This window comes from Canis lupus, chromosome 25 (assembly GCF_048164855.1).
Source record: "Canis lupus baileyi chromosome 25, mCanLup2.hap1, whole genome shotgun sequence".
Classification (NCBI taxonomy): domain Eukaryota; kingdom Metazoa; phylum Chordata; class Mammalia; order Carnivora; family Canidae; genus Canis; species Canis lupus.
Genome location: NC_132862.1, coordinates 38,209,258 through 38,223,924, shown reverse-complemented (window position 1 = coordinate 38,223,924; position 14,667 = coordinate 38,209,258). Strand labels below are relative to the sequence as shown.

At 42.1% G+C, this 14,667-nt stretch overlaps 1 protein-coding gene across 8 annotated transcripts in view; it reads left to right on the top strand.

Annotated features, from left to right (window-relative positions):
* The window catches only part of PEX5 (peroxisomal biogenesis factor 5), a 17,428-nt gene extending 2,761 nt beyond the window's left edge, over window positions 1-14,667 (top strand). For 3 of the 8 annotated variants that reach the window (XM_072799188.1, XM_072799186.1, XM_072799189.1), the window contains exons 6-16: window positions 4,956-5,061; window positions 5,622-5,712; window positions 6,057-6,167; window positions 6,414-6,506; window positions 6,872-6,991; window positions 11,039-11,182; window positions 11,390-11,460; window positions 11,857-12,069; window positions 12,414-12,579; window positions 12,910-13,067; window positions 13,241-14,667. In XM_072799188.1, the coding sequence (XP_072655289.1) occupies window positions 4,956-5,061; window positions 5,622-5,712; window positions 6,057-6,167; window positions 6,414-6,506; window positions 6,872-6,991; window positions 11,039-11,182; window positions 11,390-11,460; window positions 11,857-12,069; window positions 12,414-12,579; window positions 12,910-13,067; window positions 13,241-13,442 (1,475 nt within the window). In that variant the 3' untranslated portion in view covers window positions 13,443-14,667. The remainder of the gene's footprint in view (window positions 1-4,955; window positions 5,062-5,621; window positions 5,713-6,056; window positions 6,168-6,413; window positions 6,507-6,871; window positions 6,992-11,038; window positions 11,183-11,389; window positions 11,461-11,856; window positions 12,070-12,413; window positions 12,580-12,909; window positions 13,068-13,240) is intronic. The other 5 variants (XM_072799193.1, XM_072799190.1, XM_072799187.1 and 2 more) reach the window with 4 other exon arrangements.

Below are 14,667 nucleotides of genomic sequence, written 5' to 3'. Positions count from 1 at the left end.
TGTGGGCTGAACCATGGTGCTCTTCTGCCAGGCCTGCACCCTAAGTTTTTCAGGGTCCCAGCCTAGTTCTCCATCTTTGAGAGTGTCCATGCTCGTTATATCCCTTGGGGTTGATTCTTCTGCCTCAAGCCTGTCTGATTAAAGGCATGGGGAAGGGCATTCTTTTTAGCTTTCCTCTTCCTCATTGTTTTCAAGGAGAAGCATTTGTTAGTTTTTTTTTCCAATTTAAGAAATTCAGAATGATAAGAGATACAAATGGAGAAAGTTACAAAGATTCTAGACTCTCAGGGCATTCCCATCTTCCTAGTTCTTAAACATCCCTGAGATCTTTTTTTTTTTTTTTTTCATTCCTGAGATCATTAATGACACCTAATTGTTTTCTCCCTCCATCGTTTTTATTTTCTAAAAATAGAGCTTTCTGTCTTTAGGAAAAAACCCCAAATCTAACAACAATCCATCTTTAATAAAAGCTGTTGGTCTCTTTAATCATGACTCCCTTTCCCACCCTTACATTGGAGTTTAAGGTAGAACAATAGGTATTCTTGGTTTCATTAATAGTACTTTGCCCTTTATAATCTCCAATTCGTTTGGTCTTCACAGTTACACACAGTTACACACAGTTACACTACACTTACCTTGTATATATTCCTCCTCCACTTTATAGATGAGGAAACAGAAAGGTTAAATACTTTGTTCAAAGTCATTCAGTAACAGAGATAACATTCAAACTCCTCTTTCTGAGTCTAGACTCCATACCTAGAGCTGTTACCCTATCATTGACAGTCTTCTTCCGGGAATTGCCTCAAGTGAAAATCTGAGTTGTAACAAACCCCCTCATCAGACTTAAGCTTTTCATACAAACCTCATACTTAAGTTATCTGTTATCCTAGAGAGACTTCTCTTGTAATGTGTGGGTATCTGTCATTTTTGGTAACTCAGAAAAGAAAGTCATTGCTACTATAAACATTGCGATTGATGAGATTTTTGTTATAATTACTGGAATTGCTTGCAACCAGTGAAACCTTCCTTAACCTGTAAGTGAAAAACAACTTTAGGAAAATGTGTTGGACCTGACTTGTTAAGTCCTCTTTGGGAGATTTCTTCTGTTTTATACATTCTTTTGGGACTGTGCCTGCTTCTGCTTCATGGAGGCAGGGAGATGGAAAGCTGGAAAGGGAAGTTGAGCTATTTGAGGTCTGCCTTCATAAAAATGCCAGTTTCACTAGTATATTGCTTTGTAGGTAGTGGACATTCAGTATTTATTGAACAAATGAATTGATACCTGGGAAAAAGCTAAAGAAAATCAATTTTCTGGTAATTCATTTTTTGTTATCTTCATAACATTTGTGGCTGATATTATATTGCTGATATAAGTTACGTATTGCTTTATGGATAAGTAGACTTCAAGATGAAAGGAGGTTGTATTCTTTAAATCCTTATTATTTTCAAATCCCTATTGTTAAGGTTCAAGACTCAAGTTTATGACATTTTTTTTTTAAAGATTTTATTTATTTATTCATGAGAGACAGAGAGGCAGAGACATAGGCAGAGGGAGAAGCGGGCTCCTCGCAGGGAGACTGTCATGGGTGGGACTCAGTCCAGACCCCAGGATCATGCCCTGAGTTGAAGGCAGACGCTCAACTGCTGAGCCAGCCAGGCATCCCAAGATTCAAGTTTAAAAGAAATCTTGATGTTCGTTTTTTTCTGGTTTTAATGTCTTATTTGGAAATCATAGTTTTACTGGAAGTTGCCAAAAAATGTAGAGGAAAGTTCTGGTATCTTTCACTCTGGTTTCCCCAGTGATAGTATTTTGCATAACTGTTAGTTGTGTACAGTATCAAAATCACGCAATTGCCATTGGTACAATCCACAGAGTTTATTAACTTGCACCAGTTTTACATGCCTTTGTGTGTGTTTGTTTTGGTTTTATGCAGTTTTATTGCGTGTATAAATTTGTGTAATTACCACCGCAGTCGATTTACAGAATTATTCCATTACCACATGAAGCTAATTTTTGAGTCTGCTGTATTTCGTGGTGCAATCCACCCCCAACCCTGCCCCTAAATCTTCTGGGCCAACTAATTCTCCATCTTGTGACTCATCTGTGGGGATGGGATACATCTTTAAGGGGTTTTGAATTTAGACAGTCTCAGCTAACATGGTGTGTGAGTTCCTGTGCTAATCATGAGAAATAAACCTGCGCTTTCACAGGGAAGGTGGTAGGCAGCAGTAGCAGGTGATGAGTGCGACAGATTCCCCCCCCCCCCCCCATGGCGGTGGAAGAGGCTGTGGAAGAAAAAGGAGTAACAGTCGCATTGTGATGTTTTCTGCTTTCATTATGGGTTTGCTGTGAGTGGTGATAATAATAGCTAACATATGTTACCTTGTGCTTTACATATGCATCATCTCACTTGGTGTTTACAACAATCCCTATGAGATAGTTATTATCTATTTTTAGATAAGGAAATGGAACCTTAAGGCTAAGTACCTTGCACAATGAATAAGTAATGGCTGGGATTTGAGTGCCTGGTAGGCTGATCTAGAACCTACATTATTTGCCTCTGAATTTAGCAAACTCAGAAACATTTATGGATAAGGGTGGGAAGTTCTGAGTTTTTGACTTTGGAGCTTGGGCTAGTTGTGCCTAGGTGGAAGAACACTCAATGAGAAACTAAGGTGAACATTCTGAATTGGATATTTGGTATCTAGGTTTTTGGTTCTAACTCTACTAATTTGCATGACCTGGCATAGTCCCTTCCCCTCTCTAGGCCTTAAATCCTTCAATCTCAGATATCCAGGTGGATCTGATTTTCTGTAAGAATTTCTCAAAAAATAATGTGAAGGCCAAATAGAATTCTTTTGGTCATTTCATTTTGACTCCTTTGTTGGAGCAGGTTCCCAATGCCCGAAGATTCTGAGTCTTATGGCTAATATGGTCAAATACCAAATTATGGCTATTTGAGGATGACTTTTCATGTCTCTGGGACTTTTTTTCTAACCTGCCTCATGTTTTTCTTAAAGCCCAAATGCTTTTTGTTTTTTCTATTGCTTCTTGTCCTTAAAAGGAGCACTTCACATAAACAGTATTCTCTATAATTTGAGGAGCACTTGTGGCCAGAATATGCTTCTGCAAAATCCTCTAGTTGAGAGTAAGGAGTGAGTGGAGAGTAAGGAGGAAGGGTGGCTAGTTTTCAACAGAATAGGACAAAGGGACCGGGAGGCATTGTAAAGTCTACTTAAGTATTAAGTATCTCCTTATTAGGTCTCGACTCTTGAGCCAACAGTCTAGTTGGGGCAAAGGAAAGAGAAATGTTGCCTGTAAGAACTAGTGAGGGAATCTGGATAAAAAAGTTGAGAGGCCTTGAAATTAAAAGATTGTATGATAAAAATCATCAACATATTTATTTATAATTAGGTGTATTTTGAGAGTCTGGATCCTTTTTTGTTTTTTTGTTTTCAGGTTTTGACTTTACTTTTTCAGATGTTCAGATTATTTTGTTAAAATTGTTCACACAAAGTCTCAGTTAAATAGAATAGATAACTCTGTTACATATTTGATACTGTTACATGTTTAATACATATGTAATACTGAGGCCATGAATCTGCCTTCTCAGTGTTAAAAGTAATGACAGATCTTTAAACTGAGAACAAAGATAAGATGACCATTTCAGTGTTGATGTGGAAAGGTATGGATGCTGAACAGAAGGAAAGCATACTGCAGGCTCTTGCCTTTTCTGTATTTACTCATTTTCTAGTGCCTCTTTGAATAATGTTGTAATGCTTTTGTTTTAGTTTAGTTTTTCTTCCTGGCCCCAGAATAATACAGGACAAAGTTCTGGGGGTTGAGAAAGAAGAGTTCAGTGCCCTCATTTGATCTATCACGTTCGTATGTTTATTATAATGTTGCAGTGGCACTCCTTGTCACTAGAGCTTCTGAGACAATTCCTAGAATTACACTTAAAAACATAGCTCTCGGGACTCCTGGGTGGCTCAGCGATGGCTCTGCCTTTGGCTCAGGTCATGATCCTGGGGTCTTGAGATCGAGTCCCACATTGGGCTCCCTCTAGGGAGCCTGCTTCTCCCTCTGTCTGTGTCTCTGCCTCTGTCTCTATGTGTCTGTCATGAAAATAAAAACAAACAAAAAAAACATAGCTCTCAAAATGAATCAGAAGTGACAAGTCAGACTAGTGGCTCTTCCTGGGGGAGGGGCAGTCTCAGGGAGCCTGTGAGAGAGCTATAAACCTTCTGTGCCTTAAAAAAAAAAAAAAAAAAAACCTTCTGTGCCTTGATCTGGGTGATGATCTGAGTGTATTCATGTGTAGGAGTTAATAAAGCAGCATACTTACATTTGGTACACTGTATGTACTTTCATCTTTGCATGTTACATCTCAATTAAAAAAAATGGAACAGGCATCCAATGGGAGGAGTGGACCAAAGTATTTTTAAATTCTAGCCCAGCATTCTGCTTCTCAGATTCTCTAGGTAGTTATATTAAGATGAAATATGAGGCTTGTTTTCTTGGGAGAGGCTGAAGTCTGTCGATGGAGAACGGACCAGAGGTTTGGTTAAGGAGCAGAGTCTCTTCTGTGCTCCCTTAGCTCCTTACAGTTGCCTGTAAGACCTTGGAGGAAGGTCGAGGCCCTAAGTGCCTGCAATTTCTTACTGAGAATACTCTGGCACTTCATGCAAAAGGGTTGGTCTGTACTCCTTTCCTGAGTCTCCTCATTTGTTCTCTTATTTCTAACTCCGTAAACTTCCACCCCAGGCCCCTTGGGAGTGGCTTGCATATCGAGAATTCAGTAGTGTTTTGGTTTGATCAGGAGTCTCTGAGGGATTTAGTAGGATCTCATCTGCTTTGGCTTGGGTAAGAGGGTCAGTTGAGTATGTGTAGTACTCTCCTTTTCTCTGATCCCTCACTTAGCCCTGTGTGATTTCTCTCCCTCTGCTCCTTGTAGATCCTTTGTCTGTGTCCCCTGCCCGCTGGGCGGAGGAATATCTGGAACAGTCAGAGGAGAAGCTGTGGCTAGGAGAGCCTGAGGGAACAGCTGCCACTGATCGCTGGTGAGTCCATTCAGCTACTTCTTCCTGGATGGATCCCTGCGAAAGGAGTACTAGAGAGTTTTCCCAGCTTCCCTCACCACTCTCCATTCACATTCTCAAATCCACTTGCAGTCCCCTCATTTTCTATGTTAAGGTTCCCACTTGTATTATTACCCCTAGAAATTTATGTCTCAAATATAATCAAGTCAAGAATCCTAAGTATCCTAACCAGAAGTTTGTAACTTTGCTTTGTGCAAAAGGCATTACCCTATTCCCTCTTTACTTTGGAGGCTGCTACTGTATTCTTTCTCTCTACAAATGTATTTGGGAATGGAAAGGAGAAAAGAATGTAGCACTAGCTACATTAGCGACTACTAGTACACTTTGCCACTTCTGTCCAAAGTGTCCTTTTTAAATGTAAATTGGAATTTGTAGGTCCTCAACAAGAGAATAGTGTCACCACCCTTCTCCCCTCCACTTCCCCTCAGAACTGTAATTGCCATGGACTGGGAGTAGGGAATAGCATGGGGAAGGTGGTGGCAGATTAGTGTGTGGAACTAGTTTGTCCTCACATGTTCCAGGTATGATGAATATCATCCTGAGGAGGATCTGCAGCACACAGCCAGTGACTTTGTGGCCAAGGTGGATGACCCCAAATTGGCTAACTCTGAGGTGAGCCACATCGCACTGCTGCTTTGCTTAGCAGAGGTGGTCTTGGAAGTCAGGAGTCTAGCTTCTGGAGAACAGAGACTTAGGATCCTGTCTCTTCCCTCCAACATTTTTTCCCCTCATTTCCTTGGATACTAACCCTTTCACTTTTCTGTGTCTTCTCAAATCTTTAAAGTCAGAAATCCCTTTCTTTTTGCTTTTGACATTTTTCAGGGTCTTTAGCAAATCTTGTCTACAGCTAGAGATGGACAGGGGGAGGGGTAAGTGCAGGCTTCTTTTGGGCATGGTTGAGAGTGCACACCTGGGAGTCCTCTTCCAAGTGGCCTATGTGTGTCTCTATGCCCCAGTTCCTGAAATTCGTGCGGCAGATTGGCGAGGGGCAGGTGTCCCTGGAGTCCGGTGCAGGGTCGGGCCGAGCTCAGGCAGAACAGTGGGCAGCAGAGTTTATTCAGCAGCAGGTAGGACATTGTCACTTTCCAGTCCCAATTCAGAGCCGCCTGGTGCCCCATGCCTTGGGTTCAGTGTTCAATGGTCCCAGATGGGGAAGGGATTTTATTGCCAGCTTGTCTTAGTAGTATCTAGGTCTTAAGTGGGTGGGAAAGAGATCCTGAGAATGTTCTCAGAAGTGTCCAAGTTGCTGGTGTTCAGTGGGTGTTCAGTCAGTAGAATGTTGGTGGTGGTATGACCATCCTTCTTTGTCACAGGGTACATCAGAGGCCTGGGTTGACCAGTTCACAAGACCAGTAAACACAGCTGCCCTTGATATGGAGTTTGAACGAGCCAAGTCAGCTATAGAGGTGAGAGCAGATAGCATAGGAGCAGACACTTCAAGGGAACACATTCCATTGGAGAGTTGGTGTTTTAACATCACAGATGATGAACATTGTATGCCATAGTGTTCCTGGACCCTCTATGTCAGAACTTCTTGGAGCAGGGTGGGTAACTATCAAAAATGCAAATCCCAGGGCATTGCCTCACACTGTGGAATTAGACTCTGGGGATAGGATCTAGGAATCTGCATTTAAAAAAGCTCTTCAGAGGTTCTTGGATGCATTGAAATTTAAGAATTACTGCCTTAGGGAATCCATCCTAATGGTGCTGAAGGTAGGGTGGGGTACTTATGATGGATCTCCTTTTTCTACCTGCCTTCCCTTCCTTACAGTCTGATGTCGATTTCTGGGACAAGTTGCAGGCAGAGTTGGAGGAGATGGCGAAACGGGATGCTGAGGCTCACCCCTGGCTTTCTGACTATGATGACCTCACGTCTGCTTCCTACGATAAGGTAAGAACTCGGTTCTCAGGGGATCCCTGGGTGGCTCAGTGGTTCAGTGCCTGCCTTTGGCCCAGGGCGTGATCCTGGAGTCCCGGGATCGAGTGCCGCGTCGGGCTCCCGGAATGGAGCCTGCTTCTCCCTCTACCTGTGTCTCTGCCTCTCTCTCTCTCTCTATCATGAATAAATAAATAACATCTAAAAAAAAAATCAAAAACAAAAAACTCGGTTCTCAGATTGTAGGCTTTCCTTGTTTTGTTTTTTGTTGTTTCTTTTCTAATCCTGAATTTGGGAAGTACTTACTTTCAAGTAATTACTTCCTTGAGCCCCTTCCTGTGAAAGGAAGTCTGAATCATTCCCTGTCATACTCTTCTTAGTAATTGAAGTTATGCTTTATTCTTAGGACATAAAGATTAATAATAATAGACCATCCTTGTCAACGCTAAGACAATGACATAATACCTGTGCAGAGATTTGCCTATGATGCATTCAGAGCACAGTGAAGGCGCTCTGCTTTGAAGGTTGATTGAGAACATTTTTACCCCTAGGTGGCTCAGTCAGTTAAGCATCTGCCTTCTGGCTCAGGTCTTGATCCCAGGGTCCTGGGACTGAGTGCTCCAGGACCTCCCCTCCACTCCCCCTTCCCTCTGCTTATATGTGTGTGTTCCCTCTCTCTTTCTCTCTCACTTGTACTCTTTCCCTCTCAAATAAGAAGAAAAAGAATCTTTCAAAAAAAGTAAGGCTAGCATTTGAAAGCCAATGAAAAACTTAGTACAGGGAAAAATAAGATTTTGTTTACAGTTGCAGTCTGATTTTTTATGAGCTATACTGTTAAGTAATAGAAAACAGCTTCCGTCTTGGACCCTTCACTACATTTTGCCACAATAAGAGTTTCTTCTATAGAATTCTGAGGAGGAAGAACTGAAGGAAATACCTGAAGATAATACATTTATTAATTTGTTTTAGCAGTTTGATAGTTGCATAGGTTTCATCAACTTACAAATGGCAAATTATAAATTTGAGATAAAAATTTCTATGCTTTTGATAAACATAGATATAGTACTGATGTTGTGTATGAGTAGCATTTTTTACTCTCGTGTTAATGACTTGTTAGGTGGAATAAAATTTTTTTGAATAAAGTTTTAATTCAAAACTTAAAAATAATGTTTTTAGATTCTTAAACCCTATTTGATATCATTAATTCATTGAGATATTGCAGATTTAGGATGAGGAACATTTGCATTAATGTTCCACAGAAATGTGCTATACTTCGTTACTAATAATGAAAAATTCAGATTTTATCTGGCTTATGCTATTACTGAATTATTTGTCAATAGTGCTCTTTTTGTTTTTAAATCTGAATCTGACTCTGATTGTCATATAAATTCATGGATCTCTGAAAATACTATTTTTTACTGGATGGTCCTTAAATTTTCAAGATAACATGTCTATCTCAAGCAGATGTTATATCCTTTAGGATAAAGGAGAAGTTTCTGTGATGGGACAGACTTATTTTTTTTTATTTTTAAAGATTTTATTTATTTATTCATGAGTGACACAGAGAGAGAGGGTGGGGGGCAGAGACAAAGGCAGAGAGAGAAACAGGCTCCACACAGGGAGCCCGTTGTGGGACTCCAGGATCACGCCCTGGGCCAAAGGCAGGTACTAAACTGTTGAGCCACTCAGGGATCCCGATGGGACAGACTCTTAATAGTGATCCTCTTTTTGCAGTGTGGTCCTGTGAGATTTCAAAGTAGACCAGACAGTGAATCAGACTTAATGACTGGCTCAGACTTGACTTTTTAGGTTGCAACAATAATCATAAGCTCATGTGACTGTTGAAGCTTCCTCTGGGCAAGTTCTTTGGTCTGGTGAAGCTTCCTCCAACATATTTTTTTTCCCATTTCTGCAAATACTCTAATTGTGAAAAATTCCTCTCTGGTCAGCAATTGATAAAACTTCAAGGAGGCTAGACAACATGGATGAGAAGGCACTTAGAGAGCCCTTGTGATTGCAACCTGATGGCATTGATTTGTTATAGTGTCTTTTGAGGATAATACTTCTTTTATAAAAAATATTTTATGCTTTTTGAATATAAGACTTGGGTGAATATTCTCATTTTCTGCTCTCAATAGATTTGAGGCAGAAATTAATTTTTTTAGGAAATTGTGTTATAGGTGACAGTGATCTCTGTTTTCTATAGGGTGGCTTAAAACACAGATCGATGATAGACAGTAGTTGAGGTTGAATGTGGAGGGATTTATTTTGTGGAAACTGATAGTCTGGGGGGGAGGTGGTGTCAGCAAACTATAGCCTGCAAGTAAGTCTGGCTTGCCACCTATTTTTGCCTAGCCTGTGAGCGGATAGTTTTTTGAACATTTTTAAATGGTTGAAATAAATGAAAAGTAGTATTTTGTGAAATGTGCAAATTACATAAAATTCAAGTTTCAGTGTCTGTAAGTAAAGTTTTATTGGAAGATAGTCATGTTTGTGCGCTTACCTGTCTGTGGCTCCTTTCTCTCCCCAACAGTGGAGTTGATTGGTTGTGACAAAATATTTATTATCTGGCCCTTTTCAGAAAAGGCTTGCTGATTCCTGGTGTAAGGTCATTTTCTACCTTCTAAGTTTTCATATTGTACAGAGATATCCCAAGAACATTACTTGTTCTCAACATAAATGTACTTTCTTTTTAAAAAGATTTTATGTATTTATTCATGAGAGACAGAGAGGGAGAGGGAGAGAGAGAGAGAGAGAGAGAGAGAGGCAGAGACACAGGCAGAGGGAGAAGCTGGCTCTCTGCAGGAGACCGATGTGGGACTTAATCTTGGACCCTGAGATCATGCCCTGAGCCAAAGGCAGACGCTCAACCGCTGAGCCACCCAGGCATCCCAATGAATATACTTTTAGTACATTTATTTCTAATCCATTTCCTATAATATTTCTTGCTTCTTAGAAGATTTCCATTGTAATTATTTTTGTTTGTCACAAATAATTTGTGTCTGATGACTTATCATGGTTTAGAACTTAGCTGGTAAGATTTAAGTGTTTCCAGTTCTTTAACAGTTCCACAGTAATAGTGAAAAAGGCCTTGCTCAGGTCTTTATTATGTATGGTTTCATTCTTATGTGTCCTTAGCTACATTTAGATAGGTTCTGCCTGGTATTTTGCATCTTGTTTTCATCCTGGTATATTGTTCTGTGATGGTAACTATTTACTCCCCAAAAGGAACATTTTATTTGCTTGTACCAAGTCATGAGTCTTACTAGTGACCCATTTTATCTTATTACCTCTTTGTCTAATGTGAAATACCAGTAGATGAAGCTTTGCACGCAGCATTGTAATTCTTTCCTTAACTGAGAAATCCTCAGCTAGACGAAAAGTATCTTTCTGAAGCATTTTCTGCCATTAGGCGTTTGGGATCTTTGATTTACTATCAGATACAGATTAATATTAGTAACATTTAAAAATGAAATTAGGGAACAACTAAAATTTTCAAAGGGTTTGAGCACACAGTGTTATCCAGTCAATGTACACAATAATTCTATGAGCTAGGCATTTGAATGGTATGGCCTCTGACTACAAATTGCATTTCTATTATTCATTTTCACACTGTTGCAGGAAAACAAGAAATGCCCTTTGAATAGCTAAGGAGAGCCTATATCATTAGTATACGTGGATCCTGTAAGAAATGTGTTCTGTCCAGTGGTGAGAATCAAGGATGTGGAAATACAGGCCTTTAAGGACTTCCTAAAATTAACTTATTCCCAGGATGGATCAGAGTTTGTAGACTTGCTTAGCTTTGAACAGGAGGTAGAAGCATGAGCATGATGCTGAATGGTTTTATTGTAGTCTTAGATGATCTCCTTTCTAGGATGGAAAATTTGTCAGCATTTAATTCAGACACCTTTTTGGAGGCCCTCAACTTCTTCACCTCTGTCTTGGTTGTCCTCTCCCTTCCTGCTGCTTTGTGCTCTTTCTTAGACAGGTTTTCATTTGGCTTTCTTAGACAGGTTTTCACTTGGCTTTCTTAGGTTTTCACTTGGCTTTCTTTCCCTCTAGGGGTACCAGTTTGAGGAGGAGAACCCCCTGCGTGACCACCCCCAGCCTTTTGAGGAAGGACTCCGGAGACTTCAGGAGGGGGACCTGCCAAATGCTGTGCTGCTTTTTGAAGCGGCTGTACAACAGGATCCTAAGCACATGGAAGTGAGTGACTCATTATTCTGACTTCATGTTAGAGACTACTTCCATCAGTTTTGAAGAAGCCCCACAGAGTAGTACAGATGGATGAGGGCCTGGGTGATGGTCTTGGGTGGAGGAGATTAAGAATGAGATGGTGAGTGGGGGAAGCCAGAGGATGGGAGGACGAAAAGGTGAATATAGGAGTAATGGAATCTGTCACCTTCTCCCTAGGCTTGGCAGTATCTGGGTACCACCCAGGCAGAGAATGAACAAGAACTATTAGCCATCAGTGCCCTGCGGAAGTGAGTACATTAAGAGGGGGGAATGAGATGGTTCTAGAACTCTACAAATAGCCTTTAGAATGATAGGATTCCAGATCCATATCCTTGTCTTCTTTCTGATCACTAACAAGTGTTTTCTTATGGTGAAAATGTAAGGTTTAGAGTGAATTGGAGATACCTGGTTCCATTCTTTCATCAGTTTTTAATTTTATATGTGGGACTCTCACCGGTTCCTTGGCTGCTAAAGCATTCCTCTTCTCATATCTATATATTTTTTTTCAATAACTCATCATGTACAGGATTCCTCTGTATCTTAATCTGAGGGAGTTGGCAGGTGAGGCCATCATGACTCTGCATTCCGTTACTACATTCCAGTGTCACTGTTTATACCAGCTCTGCCCACCTCTGTCCAAATAGGTGTCTGGAGCTAAAGCCAGATAACCGGACAGCACTGATGGCACTGGCTGTGAGCTTCACCAATGAGTCCCTGCAGCGACAGGCCTGCGAAACCCTGCGAGACTGGCTGCGCTACACACCGGCCTATGCCCATCTGGTCGTGCGTGGTGAAGAAGGGGCTGGGGGGCCAGGACAGGGCCCCAGCAAGCGCATCCTTGGGTCTCTGTTGTCAGAGTGAGTGAAGGATTCCTGGGATGACAGATGGTAACCTGAGTCCCAGTGGGAGGAGGGTCCTTGATTTTGGAAGCTTGAATGAATCGAGAGTCACGGGTCTAAGAGTGGGATGGGAAACCCAGGAAATACTTGAAGGAGGTCTGCATTCTACGGTGCCATGCTGGAATGAAGCAAAAAAATGTTTCTAAAGTAGAATTTGAGAGTAGGAGGATGATTGATTGATTGATTGATGAATCTTGGGGATATGAGTGACTAAGGAATTATTTTGGAAGGGTAGGAATATAGACACATCCATCCACCTTTTTTTGTGTTTTTTTTTTTTTTTTTTTCCCCTACTTATCCAGCTCCCTATTTCTTGAAGTGAAAGAGCTCTTCCTGGCTGCTGTGCGCCTAGACCCTACATCCATTGACCCTGATGTGCAGTGTGGCTTGGGAGTCCTTTTCAACCTGAGTGGGGAGTATGACAAGGCAGTAGACTGTTTCACAGCTGCCCTCAGTGTTCGACCCAATGTGAGCCTCTGGGGAGGAATAGAATAGACATGACTGCATCTTATTGAAGAATCATTTGTTGGGACTTTCAGAATCATGGGAGCTTTTGTTCCATATACTGATTGCCTTGGGAGAATTGGGCAAAGGTGGCTGGGAGTACAGGGTCATCTGGACGTCTGGGAGTCTACATGAGATAAGAGCAGTTACACTGTGTCACTCAATGAACTATGGAGGAGAAGGGAAGGGGTAGTAACATGGACTAGCTAAACAAAATGGTGACATGAGGAGGAATGGGCAGAATTGGATCTGAGCCTTGCTCTTGTCTCTAATCCTTCTCCATCCCTCTTCCAGGACTATTTGCTGTGGAATAAGCTAGGGGCCACCCTGGCCAACGGAAACCAGAGTGAAGAAGCAGTAGCTGCATACCGTCGGGCCCTAGAGCTACAGCCTGGCTATATACGGTCCCGCTATAACCTGGGCATCAGCTGCATCAACCTTGGAGCTCACCGGTGAGAGCATCTATTGAAGAATTGAGTGAACTCTTTCTTCCTGCCTTTGACCCTGCCTCCTCATTTTCTGATCCTTTAGTTGGCTAACCAGCCCCAGCTTTCTCTCCATGCCAGCTGACCTGCCTCCCTCCAGTAATGTTCTGCTCACCAGCTCTCATTCTTCTTTCCTATAGGGAGGCCGTGGAACACTTTTTGGAGGCCCTGAACATGCAAAGGAAAAGCCGGGGCCCTAGGGGAGAAGGGGGCGCCATGTCGGAGAATATCTGGAGCACTCTGCGTTTGGCATTGTCTATGTTAGGCCAGAGTGATGCCTATGGAGCAGCTGATGCCCGGGATTTGCCGACCCTCCTAGCTATGTTTGGCCTGCCCCAGTGACAGTGGGACGGGCTGCCTTGTGAGTGTCTGCTTGGAGGGGTCCCTGCTCTAGATGTGACTCCCTCTCCCCAAATGGGCCTACCAAGGGGGTGGGCTGATGACCACAAGCGGTGTGGCCTCTCAGGAGCTGCCTCAACGTAGGGGGAGGTAGTCTGTGTTCTTCCTACATGACTGTGGGAAACTGAGCTGTATTGTCTCTGAGTCCCTTGGTAATTCAAGGGTTGTACATCCAGCTACAGATCTCTCTGCTCATCATGCCTGCCCTTTCTTGGTGCTGCTTTTTTGGGTAGGACCCAAAGATATAGGGTAACTTTTGTCATCAGCTGCCATTTCTGATAGGGTCTACTACATTTGTAATGTCTGTCCTTTCCCCCACTTAATGGGAACTGATAATCGTACAGCTTTCTTGGGCAGTTGTGTGCAGCAGGTTCTTCTGCTGTGCACCTCTGTGATGACCGTACCTGGGATGGGGTGTCAGGAGTTGGCCTATTGATTGAAGTGTTGCTTTGGCTCAGCAGAGCTGAGTTTTCATAGGGATGCTCATAGTTCTGTTGCTCCTAGACCTCTCCTGGCTGTGGTTCAGATTCTCTGGCATTCAGTAATGCTGGCAGCATCACTGAGAGGTCCTCAGGAGTTGCTGGTGGCATTTGTACAGAGAATGTTTGGGGGGTAAGAGGATGGCTTATTTGTGGAATGAACCTAGAAAGGACCACATGGGATCAGATGAAGAGCTCTGTTTGGGGCCTTTGGTGGGAGAACAGAGCAGAGAGCTGAAGGGTGTGGTGAGCACAGCAAGCTCTCCTTTTAGAAAGGCCTGCGAGTAGGAATTGAGCTAGCTCTTTTAGAAAGTTAGTTCAGAAATGACAGTCTTGCCAAATTCCTAGTGAAGAAGCAGTTCAGTGTTACCATATGCCTCTTGTACTTCTTGAAATGTTTCTAGGGGACAGCATTGAAAAACCCCCTTCCCCCATGTCTCCTCTACAAGTGAAGATTGAGGGAGCAGCTTTGATTCTTCTCAACTGTCCCCTGCATGGGGAGATACACTAACCCCCAGAAATGACCGCTAAGCCTCTTGCCTTGTCTTCAGTAGCTAATGATCAGAGAGATTTTTTTTTAAATTACCATGATCCCAAGGTTCCATCCTGAAATTTATTTTTCTTTGTATGAATATGTGTAAATGATTTAAAAATAAAACTGTATGAATAAAGTTTGTATGAAGAATAAA